This window comes from Oncorhynchus clarkii, unplaced genomic scaffold (genome assembly GCF_045791955.1).
Source record: "Oncorhynchus clarkii lewisi isolate Uvic-CL-2024 unplaced genomic scaffold, UVic_Ocla_1.0 unplaced_contig_14094_pilon_pilon, whole genome shotgun sequence".
NCBI classification, from domain to species: Eukaryota; Metazoa; Chordata; class Actinopteri; order Salmoniformes; family Salmonidae; genus Oncorhynchus; species Oncorhynchus clarkii.
Window position 1 is genome coordinate 48,012 of NW_027257993.1, and position 13,765 is coordinate 61,776.

Genomic DNA, 13,765 nt, shown 5'->3' on the forward strand with positions numbered 1-13,765 from the left:
ATCTGTCATTAACCTGGTTTCAGTCTAATACACACCATCTGTCGTTAACCTGGTTTCAGAGTCTAATACACACCATCTGTCATTAACCTGGTTTCAGTCTAATACACACCATCTGTCATTAACCTGGTTTCAGTCTAATACACACCATCTGTCATTAACCTGGTTTCAGTCTAATACACACCGTCTGTCATTAACCTGGTTTCAGTCTAATACACACCATCTGTCATTAACCTGGTTTCAGTCTAATACACACCATCTGTCATTATACACACCATCTGTCATTAACCTGGTTTCAGTCTAATACACACCGTCTGTCATTAACCTGGTTTCAGTCTAATACACACCATCTGTCATTAACCTGGTTTCAGTCTAATACACACCATCTGTCATTAACCTGGTTTCAGTCTAATACACACCATCTGTCATTATACACACCATCTGTCATTAACCTGGTTTCAGTCTAATACACACCATCTGTCATTAACCTGGATTCAGTCTAATACACACCATCTGTCATTAACCTGGTTTCAGTCTAATACACACCATCTGTCATTAACCTGGTTTCAGAGTCTAATACACACCATCTGTCATTAACCTGGTTTCAGAGTCTAATACACACCATCTGTCATTAACCTGGTTTCAGAGTCTAATACACACCATCTGTCATTAACCTGGTTTCAGAGTCTAATACACACCATCTGTCATTAGCCTGGTTTCAGTCTAATACACACCATCTGTCATTAACCTGGTTTCAGAGTCTAATACACACCATCTGTCATTAACCTGGTTTCAGTCTAATCGACACCATCTGTCATTAACCTGGTTTCAGTCTAATAGACACCATCTGTCATTAACCTGGTTTCAGAGCTCCTGGGATCTGGACTCTCTCCATGTTTCTCTCCTTCCCTCTCCCTCGTGATTCTCTCCTTCCTTGAGATTAGCTTTGTCCTCCTCCTCATAGATTTACAATATTAACACCACTACATTCTGTTAAATCCACGAGGAAGTGAACCAGTGCACATTTCAGAAATATTTATTAAATCTTTATTTAATCTTTATGGATCTTTATTAATGAAGTGAGAAGTAAGTTAAAAACAAATAGATAAGAGCATTGGGGTGAAGGCTAGATGGAGAGATATTGGAGAGAGAGAGAGAGAGAGAGAGATAGATGGAGAGATATTGGAGAGAGAGAGAGGCAGATAGATGGAGAGATATTGGAGAGAGAGAGAGAGGCAGATAGATGGAGAGATACTGGAGAGAGGCAGATAGATGGAGAGATACTGGAGAGAGAGAGAGAGATAGATGGAGAGATATTGGAGAGAGAGAGAGAGATAGATGGAGAGATACTGGAGAGAGGCAGATAGATGGAGAGATACTGGAGAGAGAGAGAGAGAGAGATAGATGGAGAGATACTGGAGAGAGGCAGATAGATGGAGAGATACTGGAGAGAGAGAGAGAGGCAGATAGATGGAGAGATACTGGAGAGAGAGAGAGACAGATAGATGGAGAGATACTGGAGAGAGGCAGATAGATGGAGATACTGGAGAGAGAGAGAGAGACAGATAGATGGAGAGATACTGGAGAGAGGCAGATAGATGGAGATACTGGAGAGAGAGAGAGAGGCAGATAGATGGAGAGATACTGGAGAGAGGCAGATAGATGGAGAGATATTGGAGAGAGAGAGAAGATAGATGGAGAGATACTGGAGAGAGAGAGAAGATAGATGGAGAGATACTGGAGAGAGAGAGAAGATAGATGGAGAGATACTGGAGAGAGAGAGATGTAGAGATACTGGAGAGAGGCAGATAGATGGAGATACTGGAGAGAGAGAGAGACAGATAGAGATAGATGGAGAGATACTGGAGAGAGGCAGATAGATGGAGAGATACTGGAGAGAGAGAGAGAGGCAGATAGATGGAGAGATACTGGAGAGAGAGAGAGAGAGAGGCAGATAGATGGAGAGATACTAGAGAGAGAGAGACAGATAGATGGAGAGATACTGGAGAGAGGCAGATAGATGGAGATACTGAGAGAGAGAGAGAGAGAGGCAGATAGATGGAGAGATACTGGAGAGAGAGAGAGACAGATAGATGGAGATACTGGAGAGAGAGAGAGACAGATAGATGGAGATACTGGAGAGAGGCAGATAGATGGAGATACTGGAGAGAGAGAGAGAGGCAGATAGATGGAGAGATACTGGAGAGAGGCAGATAGATGGAGAGATACTGGAGAGAGAGAGAGACAGATAGATGGAGAGATACTGGAGAGTACACAGCAGCAGAATACCTGACCACTGTGACTGACCCAAAATTAAGGAAAGCTTTGACTATGTACAGACTCAGTGAGCATAGCCTTGCTATTGAGAAAGGCTGCCGTAGGCAGACATGGCTCTCAAGAGAAGACAGGCTATGTGCTCACTGCCCACAAAATGAGGTGGAAACTGAGCTGCACTTCCTAACCTCCTGCCCAATGTATGACCATATTAGAGAGACATATTTCCCTCAGATTACACAGATCCACAAAGAATTCGAAAACAAATCCAAATTTGAAAAACTCCCATATCTACTGGGTGAAATTCCACAGTGTGCCATCACAGCAGCAAGATTTGTGACCTGTTGCCACAAGAAAAGGGCAACCAGTGAAGAACACACACCATTGTAAATACAACCCATATTTATGCTTATTTATTTTATCTTGTGTCCTTTAACCATTTGTACATTGTTAAAACACTGTATATATATATATAGTATGACATTTGTAATGTCTTTACTGTTTTGAAACCTCTGTATGTGTAATGTTCACTGTTAATTTTTGTTGTTTTTCACTTTATATATTCACTTTGTATGTTGTCTACCTCACTTGCTTTGGCAATGTTAACACATGTTTCCCATGCCAATAAAGCCCTTGAATTGAATTGAATTGAAATTGAGAGACAGATAGATGGAGAGATACTGGAGAGAGAGAGAGACGGATAGATAGAGAGATACTGGAGAGAGAGCGAGAGAGAGACAGAGAGAGAAACTGGAGAGAGGCAGATAGATGGAGAGATACTGGAGAGAGAGAGGCAGAAAGATGGAGAGATATTGGAGAGAGAGAGATGGAGAGAAACTGGAGAGAGAGAGAGGCAGGTAGATGGAGAGATATTGGAGAGAGATGGAGAGAAACAGAGAGAGAGAGGCAGATAGATGGAGAGATATTGGAGAGAGAGAGAGCAGCAGATAGATGGAGAGATACTGGAGAGAGAGAGAGACAGATAGATGGAGAGATACTGGAGAGAGAGGGAGAGATACTGGAGAGAGAGGCAGATAGACGGAGAGATACTGGAGAGAGGCAGATAGATGGAGAGATACTGGAGAGAGAGAGGCAGATAGATGGAGAGATATTGGAGAGAGAGAGAGACAGATAGATGGAGCGATATTGGAGAGAGAGAGCGAGGCAGATAGATGGAGAGATACTGGAGAGCGAGGCAGATGTAGAGATACTGGAGAGAGAAATGGAGAGAAACTGGAGAGAGAGAGAGAGAGAAAGAAGTAGATAGATGGAGAGATACTAGAGAGAGAGACAGAGAGAAACTGGAGAGAGAGAGAAAGAGGTACAGAGACAATTACGTAAAACACCAAATATTGTCTGACTATCTGAGTGACTGTCCAAGTGAGTGACTATCTGACCGAGTGTCTGTCTGACTGACTATCTGACCGAGTGTCTGTCTGACTGACTAGCTAGCTGACTGTCCAAGTGAGTGACTGACTGACCGAGTGTCTGTCTGACTGACTAGCTAGCTGACTGTCCAAGTGACTGACTGACTGACTGAGTGACTGACTGACTGTCTGAGTGACTGATTATATAACTGGCTGAATATCTGGCTGTCTGACTGACTCTCTGACTGAGTGAGCAAGTGACTGACTGAGTATCTGACTGTCTGGCTGACTCTCTGACTGAGTGACTGAGTGACTGACTATCTGAGTGACTGTCTGAGTGAGTGACTGTCTGAGTGAGTGACTGTCTGAGTGAGTGACTGTCTGAGTGAGTGACTGTCTGAGTGAGTGACTGTCTGAGTGAGTGACTGTCTGAGTGAGTGACTGTCTGAGTGAGTGACTGTCTGAGTGAGTGACTGTCTGAGTGAGTGTCTGTCTGAGTGAGTGTCTGTCTGAGTGAGTGTCTGTCTGAGTGAGTGTCTGTCTGAGTGAGTGTCTGTCTGAGTGAGTGTCTGTCTGAGTGAGTGTCTGTCTGAGTGAGTGTCTGTCTGAGTGAGTGTCTGTCTGAGTGAGTGACTGTCTGAGTGAGTGACTGTCTGAGTGAGTGACTGTCTGAGTGAGTGACTGTCTGAGTGAGTGACTGTCTGAGTGAGTGACTGTCTGAGTGAGTGTCTGTCTGAGTGAGTGAGTGTCTGTCTGAGTGAGTGAGTGTCTGTCTGAGTGAGTGAGTGTCTGTCTGAGTGAGTGAGTGTCTGTCTGAGTGAGTGAGTGTCTGTCTGAGTGAGTGAGTGTCTGTCTGAGTGAGTGTCTGTCTGAGTGAGTGTCTGAGTGAGTGAGTGTCTGTCTGAGTGAGTGTCTGTCTGAGTGAGTGTCTGTCTGAGTGAGTGTCTGTCTGAGTGAGTGTCTGTCTGAGTGAGTGTCTGTCTGAGTGAGTGTCTGTCTGAGTGAGTGTCTGTCTGAGTGAGTGTCTGTCTGAGTGAGTGTCTGTCTGTCTATCTGAGTGAGTGTGTGTCTGACTATCTGACTGAGTGTCTGACTGAGTGACTGACCGACTATCTGAGTGAGTGTCTGAGCGGGTGACTGCCTGAGCGGGTGACTGCCTGAGCGGGTGACAGTCTGAGCGGGTGACAGTCTGAGCGGGTGACAGTCTGAGCGGGTGACAGTCTGAGCGGGTGACAGTCTGAGCGGGTGACAGTCTGAGCGGGTGACAGTCTGAGCGGGTGACAGTCTGAGCGGGTGACAGTCTGAGCGGGTGACTGCCTGAGCGGGTGACTGCCTGAGCGGGTGACTGCCTGAGCGGGTGACTGCCTGAGCGGGTGACAGTCTGAGCGGGTGACAGTCTGAGCGGGTGACTAACTATCTGACTGAGTGACTGTCTGAGTGACTGACTGTCTGAGTGAGTGACAGTCAGTGTGAGTGACGGTCAGTGTGAGTGACGGTCAGTGTGAGTGACTGTCTGAATGACTGTCTGAGTGGGTGACTGACTGAGTGCGTGACTGACTGAGTGGGTGACTGACTGAGTGGGTGACTGACTGAGTGGGTGACTGACTGAGTGGGTGACTGACTGAGTGAGTGACTGTCTGAGTGAGTGACTGTCTGAGTGAGTGACTGTCTGAGTGAGTGACTGTCTGAGTGAGTGACTGTCTGAGTGAGTGACTGTCTGACTGATATGCTGTACTCACAAAGTGCCTGATAGTAGGAGGGCTGATCTAGGATCCACCCCTGTCCATATAATCAGAGTAGGAGTGCTGAAAGGCTGGTCACATAAAGAGACCCGAGACTCCAATGTGCATAACGACCTAACAGACCTACAGGATGATGCAGTCTCTATTGCACTCCACACTGCCCTTTCCCTCCTGGACAAAAGGAACACCTATGTGAGAATGCTATTCATCGACCACAACTCAGCGTTCAACACCATAGTGTCCTTAAAGCTCATCACTAAGCTAAGGACCCTGGGACTAAACATCTCCCTCTGCAACTGGATCCTGGACTTCCTGACGGCCCGCCCCCAGGTGGTAATGGTAGGTAACAACACATCCGCCACGCTGATCCTCAACACAGGGCCCCTCAGGGGTGAGTGCTCAGTCCCCTCCTGTACTCCCTGTTCACTCATGACTGCACGGCCAGGCACAACTCCAACACCATCATTAAGTTTGCTGATGACACAACAGTGGTAGGCCTGATCACCGACGACGACGAGACAGCCTATAGGGAGCAGGTCAGGGGCCTGGCCGTGTGGTGCCAGAAAAACAACCTCTCCCTCAACGTAACCAAGACCCCGCACACATTGACTCTGTACCGGTACCCCCTGTATATAGCCTCCACATTGACTCTGTACTGGTACCCCCCCTGTATATAGCCTCCACATTGACTCTGTACTGGTACCCCCTGTATATAGCCTCCACATTGACTCTGTACTGGTAACCCCCCTGTATATAGCCTCCACATTGACTCTGTACTGGTACCCCCTGTATATAGCCTCCACATTGACTCTGTACTGGTACCCCCTGTATATAGCCTCCACATTGACTCTGTACCGGTACCCCCTGTATATAGCCTCCACATTGACTCTGTACTGGTACCCCCCCTGTATATAGCCTCCACATTGACTCTGTACTGGTACCCCCTGTATATAGCCTCCACACTGACTCTGTACCTGTACCCCCTGTATATAGCCTCCACATTGACTCTGTACTGTAACACCCTGTATATAGCCTCCACATTGACTCTGTACCGGTACCCCCTGTATATAGCCTCCACATTGACTCTGTACCGGTACCCCTGTATATAGCCTCCACATTGACTCTGTACCGTAACACCCTGTATATAGCCTCCACATTGACTCTGTACCGGTACCCCTGTATATAGCCTCCACATTGACTCTGTACTGGTACCCCCTGTATATAGCCTCCACATTGACTCTGTACTGGTACCCCCTGTATATAGCCTCCACATTGACTCTGTACTGGTACCCCCTGTATATAGCCTCCACATTGACTCTGTACTGGTACCCCCTGTATATAGCCTCCACATTGACTCTGTACCGGTACCCCCTGTATATAGCCTCCACATTGACTCTGTACTGGTACCCCCCCTGTATATAGCCTCCACATTGACTCTGTACTGGTACCCCCTGTATATAGCCTCCACACTGACTCTGTACCTGTACCCCCTGTATATAGCCTCCACATTGACTCTGTACTGTAACACCCTGTATATAGCCTCCACATTGACTCTGTACCGGTACCCCCTGTATATAGCCTCCACATTGACTCTGTACCGGTACCCCTGTATATAGCCTCCACATTGACTCTGTACCGTAACACCCTGTATATAGCCTCCACATTGACTCTGTACCGGTACCCCTGTATATAGCCTCCACATTGACTCTGTACTGGTACCCCCTGTATATAGTCTCCACATTGACTCTGTACTGGTACCCCCCCTGTATATAGTCTCCACATTGACTCTGTACTGGTACCCCCTGTATATAGCCTCCACATTGACTCTGTACTGGTACCCCCTGTATATAGCCTCCACATTGACTCTGTACTGGTACCCCCTGTATATAGTCTCCACATTGACTCTGTACTGGTACCCCCCCTGTATATAGCCTCCACATTGACTCTGTACCGGTACCCCCTGTATATAGTCTCCACATTGACTCTGTACCGGTACCCCCTGTATATAGCCTCCACATTGACTCTGTACTGGTACCCCCCCTGTATATAGCCTCCACATTGACTCTGTACTGGTACACCCTGTATATAGCCTCCACATTGACTCTGTACTGGTACCCCCTGTATATAGCCTCCACATTGACTCTGTACTGGTACCCCCTGTATATAGCCTCCACATTGACTCTGTACCGTAACACCCTGTATATAGCCTCCACATTGACTCTGTACCGGTACCCCCCCTGTATATAGCCTCCACATTGACTCTGTACCCCCTGTATATAGCCTCCACATTGACTCTGTACTGGTACCCCCTGTATATAGCCTCCACATTGACTCTGTATCGGTACCCCCTGTATATAGCCTCCACATTGACTCTGTACTGGTACCCCCCTGTATATAGTCTCCACATTGACTCTGTACTGGTACCCCCCCTGTATATAGCCTCCACATTGACTCTGTACTGGTACCCCCTGTATATAGCCTCCACATTGACTCTGTACTGGTACCCCCTGTATATAGCCTCCACATTGATTCTGTACTGGTACCCCCTGTATATAGCCTCCACATTGACTCTGTACTGGTACCCCCTGTATATAGTCTCCCTATTGTTATTTTACTGCTGCTCTTTAATTACTTGTTACTTTAATTTCTTATTCTTATGCGTATTTTTTGAAACTGCATTGTTGATTAGGGCCTGTAAGTCAGCATTTCACTGAACAGGTTGGGTGGGGTCTGCACACCGGTTGCATTCGGGACATGTGACTAATATAATTAGATTTGATCTAGGATCAGATCCCCCCTGTCCATATAATCAGAGGAGTGTTGATCTAGGATCAGGTCCATATAATCAGAGGAGGAGTGTTGATCTAGGATCAGGTCCCCCCCCCCTGTCCAAATAATCAGAGGAGTGTTGATCTAGGATCAGGTCCATATAATCAGAGGAGGAGTGTTGATCTAGGATCAGCTCCCCCCTGTCCATATAATCAGAGGAGTGTTGATCTAGGATCAGGTCCCCCCCTGTCCATATAATCAGAGGAGTGTTGATCTAGGATCAGGTCCATATAATCAGAGGAGGAGTGTTGATCTAGGATCAGGTCCCCCCCTGTCCATATAATCAGAGGAGTGTTGATCTAGGATCAGGTCCATATAATCAGAGGAGGAGTGTTGATCTGGGATCAGGTCCATATAATCAGAGGAGGAGTGTTGATCTAGGATCAGGTCCATATAATCAGAGGAGGAGTGTTGATCTAGGATCAGGTCCATGTAATCAGAGGAGTGTTGATCTAGGATCAGGTCCATATAATCAGAGGAGGAGTGTTGATCTGGGATCAGGTCCATATAATCAGAGGAGGAGTGTTGATCTAGGATCAGGTCCATGTAATCAGAGGAGGAGTGTTGATCTAGGATCAGGTCCATGTAATCAGAGGAGTGTTGATCTAGGATCAGGTCCATATAATCAGAGGAGGAGTGTTGATCTGGGATCAGGTCCATATAATCAGAGGAGGAGTGTTGATCTAGGATCAGGTCCATATAATCAGAGGAGGAGTGTTGATCTAGGATCAGGTCCATATAATCAGAGGAGGAGTGTTGATCTGGGATCAGGTCCATATAATCAGAGGAGGAGTGTTGATCTAGGATCAGGTCCATGTAATCAGAGGAGGAGTGTTGATCTAGGATCAGGTCCCTATAATCAGAGGAGTGTTGATCTAGGATCAGGTCCATATAATCAGAGGAGGAGTGTTGATCTAGGATCAAGTCCATATAATCAGAGGAGGAGTGTTGATCTGGGATCAGGTCCATATAATCAGAGGAGGAGTGTTGATCTAGGATCAGGTCCATATAATCAGAGGAGGAGTGTTGATCTAGGATCAAGTCCATATAATCAGAGGAGGAGTGTTGATCTAGGATCAGGTCCATATAATCAGAGGAGTGTTGATCTAGGATCAGGTCCATATAATCAGAGGAGGAGTGTTGATCTAGGATCAGGTCCATATAATCAGAGGAGTGTTGATCTAGGATCAGGTCCATATAATCAGAGGAGGAGTGTTGATCTGGGATCAGGTCCATATAATCAGAGCAGGAGTGTTGATCTAGGATCAGGTCCATATAATCAGAGCAGGAGTGTTGATCTAGGATCAGGTCCATATAATCAGAGCAGGAGTGTTGATCTAGGATCAGGTCCATATAATCAGAGGAGGAGTGTTGATCTGGGATCAGGTCCATATAATCAGAGGAGTGTTGATCTAGGATCAGGTCCATATAATCAGAGGAGGAGTGTTGATCTAGGATCAGGTCCCTATAATCAGAGGAGGAGTGTTGATCTAGGATCAGGTCCATATAATCAGAGGAGTGTTGATCTAGGATCAGGTCCATATAATCAGAGGAGTGTTGATCTAGGATCAGGTCTATATAATCAGAGGAGGAGTGTTGATCTAGGATCAGGTCCATATAATCAGAGGAGGAGTGTTGATCTAGGATCAGGTCCATATAATCAGAGGAGTGTTGATCGAGGATCAAATACTGGTAATACTAGTAATCCTCTTTTCAAATAAAGGTGTGTGAATACTGTGTGTGTGAATACTGGTAATCCACTTTGCAAATAAAGGTGTGTGAATACTGTGTGTGTGAATACCGGTAATCCTCTTTTCAAATAAAGGTGTGTGAATACCGGTAATCCTCTTTTCAAATAAAGGTGTGTGAATACTGTGTGTGTGAATACTGGTAATCCACTTTGCAAATAAAGGTGTGTGAATACCAGTAATCCTCTTTTCAAATAAAGGTGTGTGAATACTGTGTGTGTGAATACTGGTAATCCACTTTGCAAATAAAGGTGTGTGAATACTGTGTGTGTGAATACTGGTAATCCTCTTTTCAAATAAAGGTTTGTGAATAATGTCTGTGTGAATACTGGTAATCCTCTTTTTAAATAAAGATGTGTCAATACTGTGTGTTCTCACCCTGATCTCGACTACAGTGTTTCTCAGGATGTTCTCCAGCCTCTGTTGGTGGTTCCTGACGGACGACCTCACAGATGATGTCACTGCCTTAGGCTGCTTCTCCTTCTCGTCCTCCTGCTTCTGAAACACACACACACACACACACACACACACCTTTAAAGACATGATTAGAACATTACATCATAAATCCATTCTATAATCTAACACTGGTACCCTACACACCATGATCCATTCTATAATAAAACACTGGTACCCTACACACCATGATCCATTCTATAATCTAACACTGGTACCCTACAGACCATGATCCATTCTATAATCTAACACTGGTACCCTACACACCATGATCCATTCTATAATAAAACACTGGTACCCTACACACCATGATCCAATCTATAATCTAACACTGGTACCCTACACACCATGATCCATTCTATAATCTAACACTGGTACCCTACACACCATGATCCATTCTATAATCTAACACTGGTCCCTACACACCATGATCCATTCTATAATCTAACACTGGTACCCTACAGACCATGATCCATTCTATAATCTAACACTGGTACCCTACACACCATGATCCAATCTATAATCTAACACTGGTACCCTACACACCATGATCCATTCTATAATCTAACACTGGTACCCTACAGACCATGACCCATTCTATAATCTAACACTGGTACCCTACAGACCATGATCCATTCTATAATCTAACACTGGTACCCTACAGACCATGATCCATTCTATAATCTAACACTGGTACCCTACAGACCATGATCCATTCTATAATCTAACACTGGTACCCTACACACCATGATCCATTCTATAATCTAACACTGGTACCCTACACACCATGATCCATTCTATAATCTAACACACTGGTACCCTACAGACCATGATCCATTCTATAATCTAACACTGGTACCCTACAGACCATGATCCATTCTATAATCTAACACTGGTACCCTACAGACCATGATCCATTCTATAATCTAACACCGGTACCCTACATACCATGATCCATTCTATAATCTAACACTGGTACCCTACACACCATGATCCATTCTATAATCTAACACTGGTACCCTACAGACCATGATCCATTCTATAATCTAACACTGGTACCCTACAGACCATGATCCATTCTATAATCTAACACTGGTACCCTACAGACCATGATCCATTCTATAATCTAACACTGGTACCCTACACACCATGATCCATTCTATAATCTAACACTGGTACCCTACAGACCATGATCCATTCTATAATCTAACACTGGTACCCTACACACCATGATCCATTCTATAATCTAACACTGGTACCCTACAGACCATGATCCATTCTATAATCTAACACTGGTACCCTACACACCATGATCCATTCTATAATCTAACACTGGTACCCTACAGACCATGATCCATTCTATAATCTAACACTGGTACCCTACAGACCATGATCCATTCTATAATCTAACACTGGTACCCTACAGACCATGATCCATTCTATAATCTAACACTGGTACCCTACACACCATGATCCATTCTATAATCTAACACTGGTACCCCACACACCATGATCCATTCTATAATCTAACACTGGTACCATACACACCATGACCCATTCTATAATCTAACACTGGTACCCTACACACACCATGATCCATTCTATAATCTAACACTGGTACCCTACAGACCATGATCCATTCTATAATCTAACACTGGTACCCTACAGACCATGATCCATTCTATAATCTAACACTGGTACCCTACAGACCATGATCCATTCTATAATCTAACACTGGTACCCTACACACCATGATCCATTCTATAATCTAACACTGGTACCCTACAGACCATGATCCATTCTATAATCTAACACTGGTACCCTACACACCATGACCCATTCTATAATCTAACACTGGTACCCTACACACCATGACCCATTCTATAATCTAACACTGGTACCCTACACACCATGATCCATTCTATAATCTAACACTGGTACCCTACACACCATGATCCATTCTATAATCTAACACTGGTACCCTACAGACCATGATCCATTCTATAATCTAACACTGGTACCCTACACACCATGACCCATTCTATAATCTAACACTGGTACCCTACAGACCATGATCCATTCTATAATCTAACACTGGTACCCTACACACCATGATCCATTCTATAATCTAACACTGGTACCCTACAGACCATGACCCATTCTATAATCTAACACTGGTACCCTACACACCATGATCCATTCTATAATCTAACACTGGTACCCTACACACCATGATCCATTCTATAATCTAACACTGGTACCCTACACACCATGATCCATTCTATAATCTAACACTGGTACCCTACACACCATGATCCATTCTATAATCTAACACTGGTACCCTACACACCATGATCCATTCTATAATCTAACACTGGTACCCTACACACCATGATCCATTCTATAATCTAACACTGGTACCCTACACACCATGATCCATTCTATAATCTAACACTGGTACCCTACACACCATGATCCATTCTATAATCTAACACTGGTACCCTACAGACCATGATCCATTCTATAATCTAACACTGGTACCCTACAGACCATGATCCATTCTATAATCTAACACTGGTACCCTACACACCATGATCCATTCTATAATCTAACACTGGTACCCTACACACCATGATCCATTCTATAATCTAACACTGGTACTCTACACACCATGATCCATTCTATAATCTAACACTGGTACCCTACACACCATGATCCATTCTATAATCTAACACTGGTACCCTACACACCATGATCCATTCTATAATCTAACACTGGTACTCTACACACCATGATCCATTCTATAATCTAACACTGGTACCCTACACACCATGATCCATTCTATAATCTAACACTGGTACCACACCATGATCCATTCTATAATCTAACACTGGTACCCTACACACACCATGATCCATTCTATAATCTAACACTGGTACCCTATAGACCATGATCCATTCTATAATCTAACACTGGTCCCCTACAGACCATGATCCATTCTATAATCTAACACTGGTACCCTACAGACCATGATCCATTCTATAAACTAACACTGGTACCCTACACACACCATGATCCATTCTATAATCTAACACTGGTACCCTACAGACCATGATCCATTCTATAATCTAACACTGGTACCCTACACACCATGATCCATTCTATAATCTAACACTGGTACCCTACACACCATGACCCATTCTATAATCTAACACTGGTACCCTACAGACCATGATCCATTGTATAATCTAACACTGGTACTCTACACACCATGATCCATTCTATAATCTAACACTGGTACCCTACACACCATGATCCATTCTATAATCTAACACTGGTACCCTACAGACCATGA

The 13,765-nt window shown here is 44.6% G+C and overlaps 1 protein-coding gene across 3 annotated transcripts in view; it reads right to left on the minus strand.

Annotated features, from left to right (window-relative positions):
* Positions 1 to 13,765, minus strand: part of LOC139394425 (chromosome transmission fidelity protein 18 homolog) — a 79,196-nt gene that overhangs the window by 6,814 nt on the left and 58,617 nt on the right. For 2 of the 3 annotated variants that reach the window (XR_011629822.1, XM_071142488.1), the window contains one exon: positions 10,336 to 10,455. Coding sequence is in view for 2 of the 3 variants with exons in the window: in XM_071142488.1 (XP_070998589.1) it covers positions 10,336 to 10,455 (120 nt within the window). In the remaining variant the exon portion in view is untranslated. The remainder of the gene's footprint in view (positions 1 to 10,335; positions 10,456 to 13,765) is intronic. The other variant, XM_071142491.1, reaches the window with a different exon arrangement.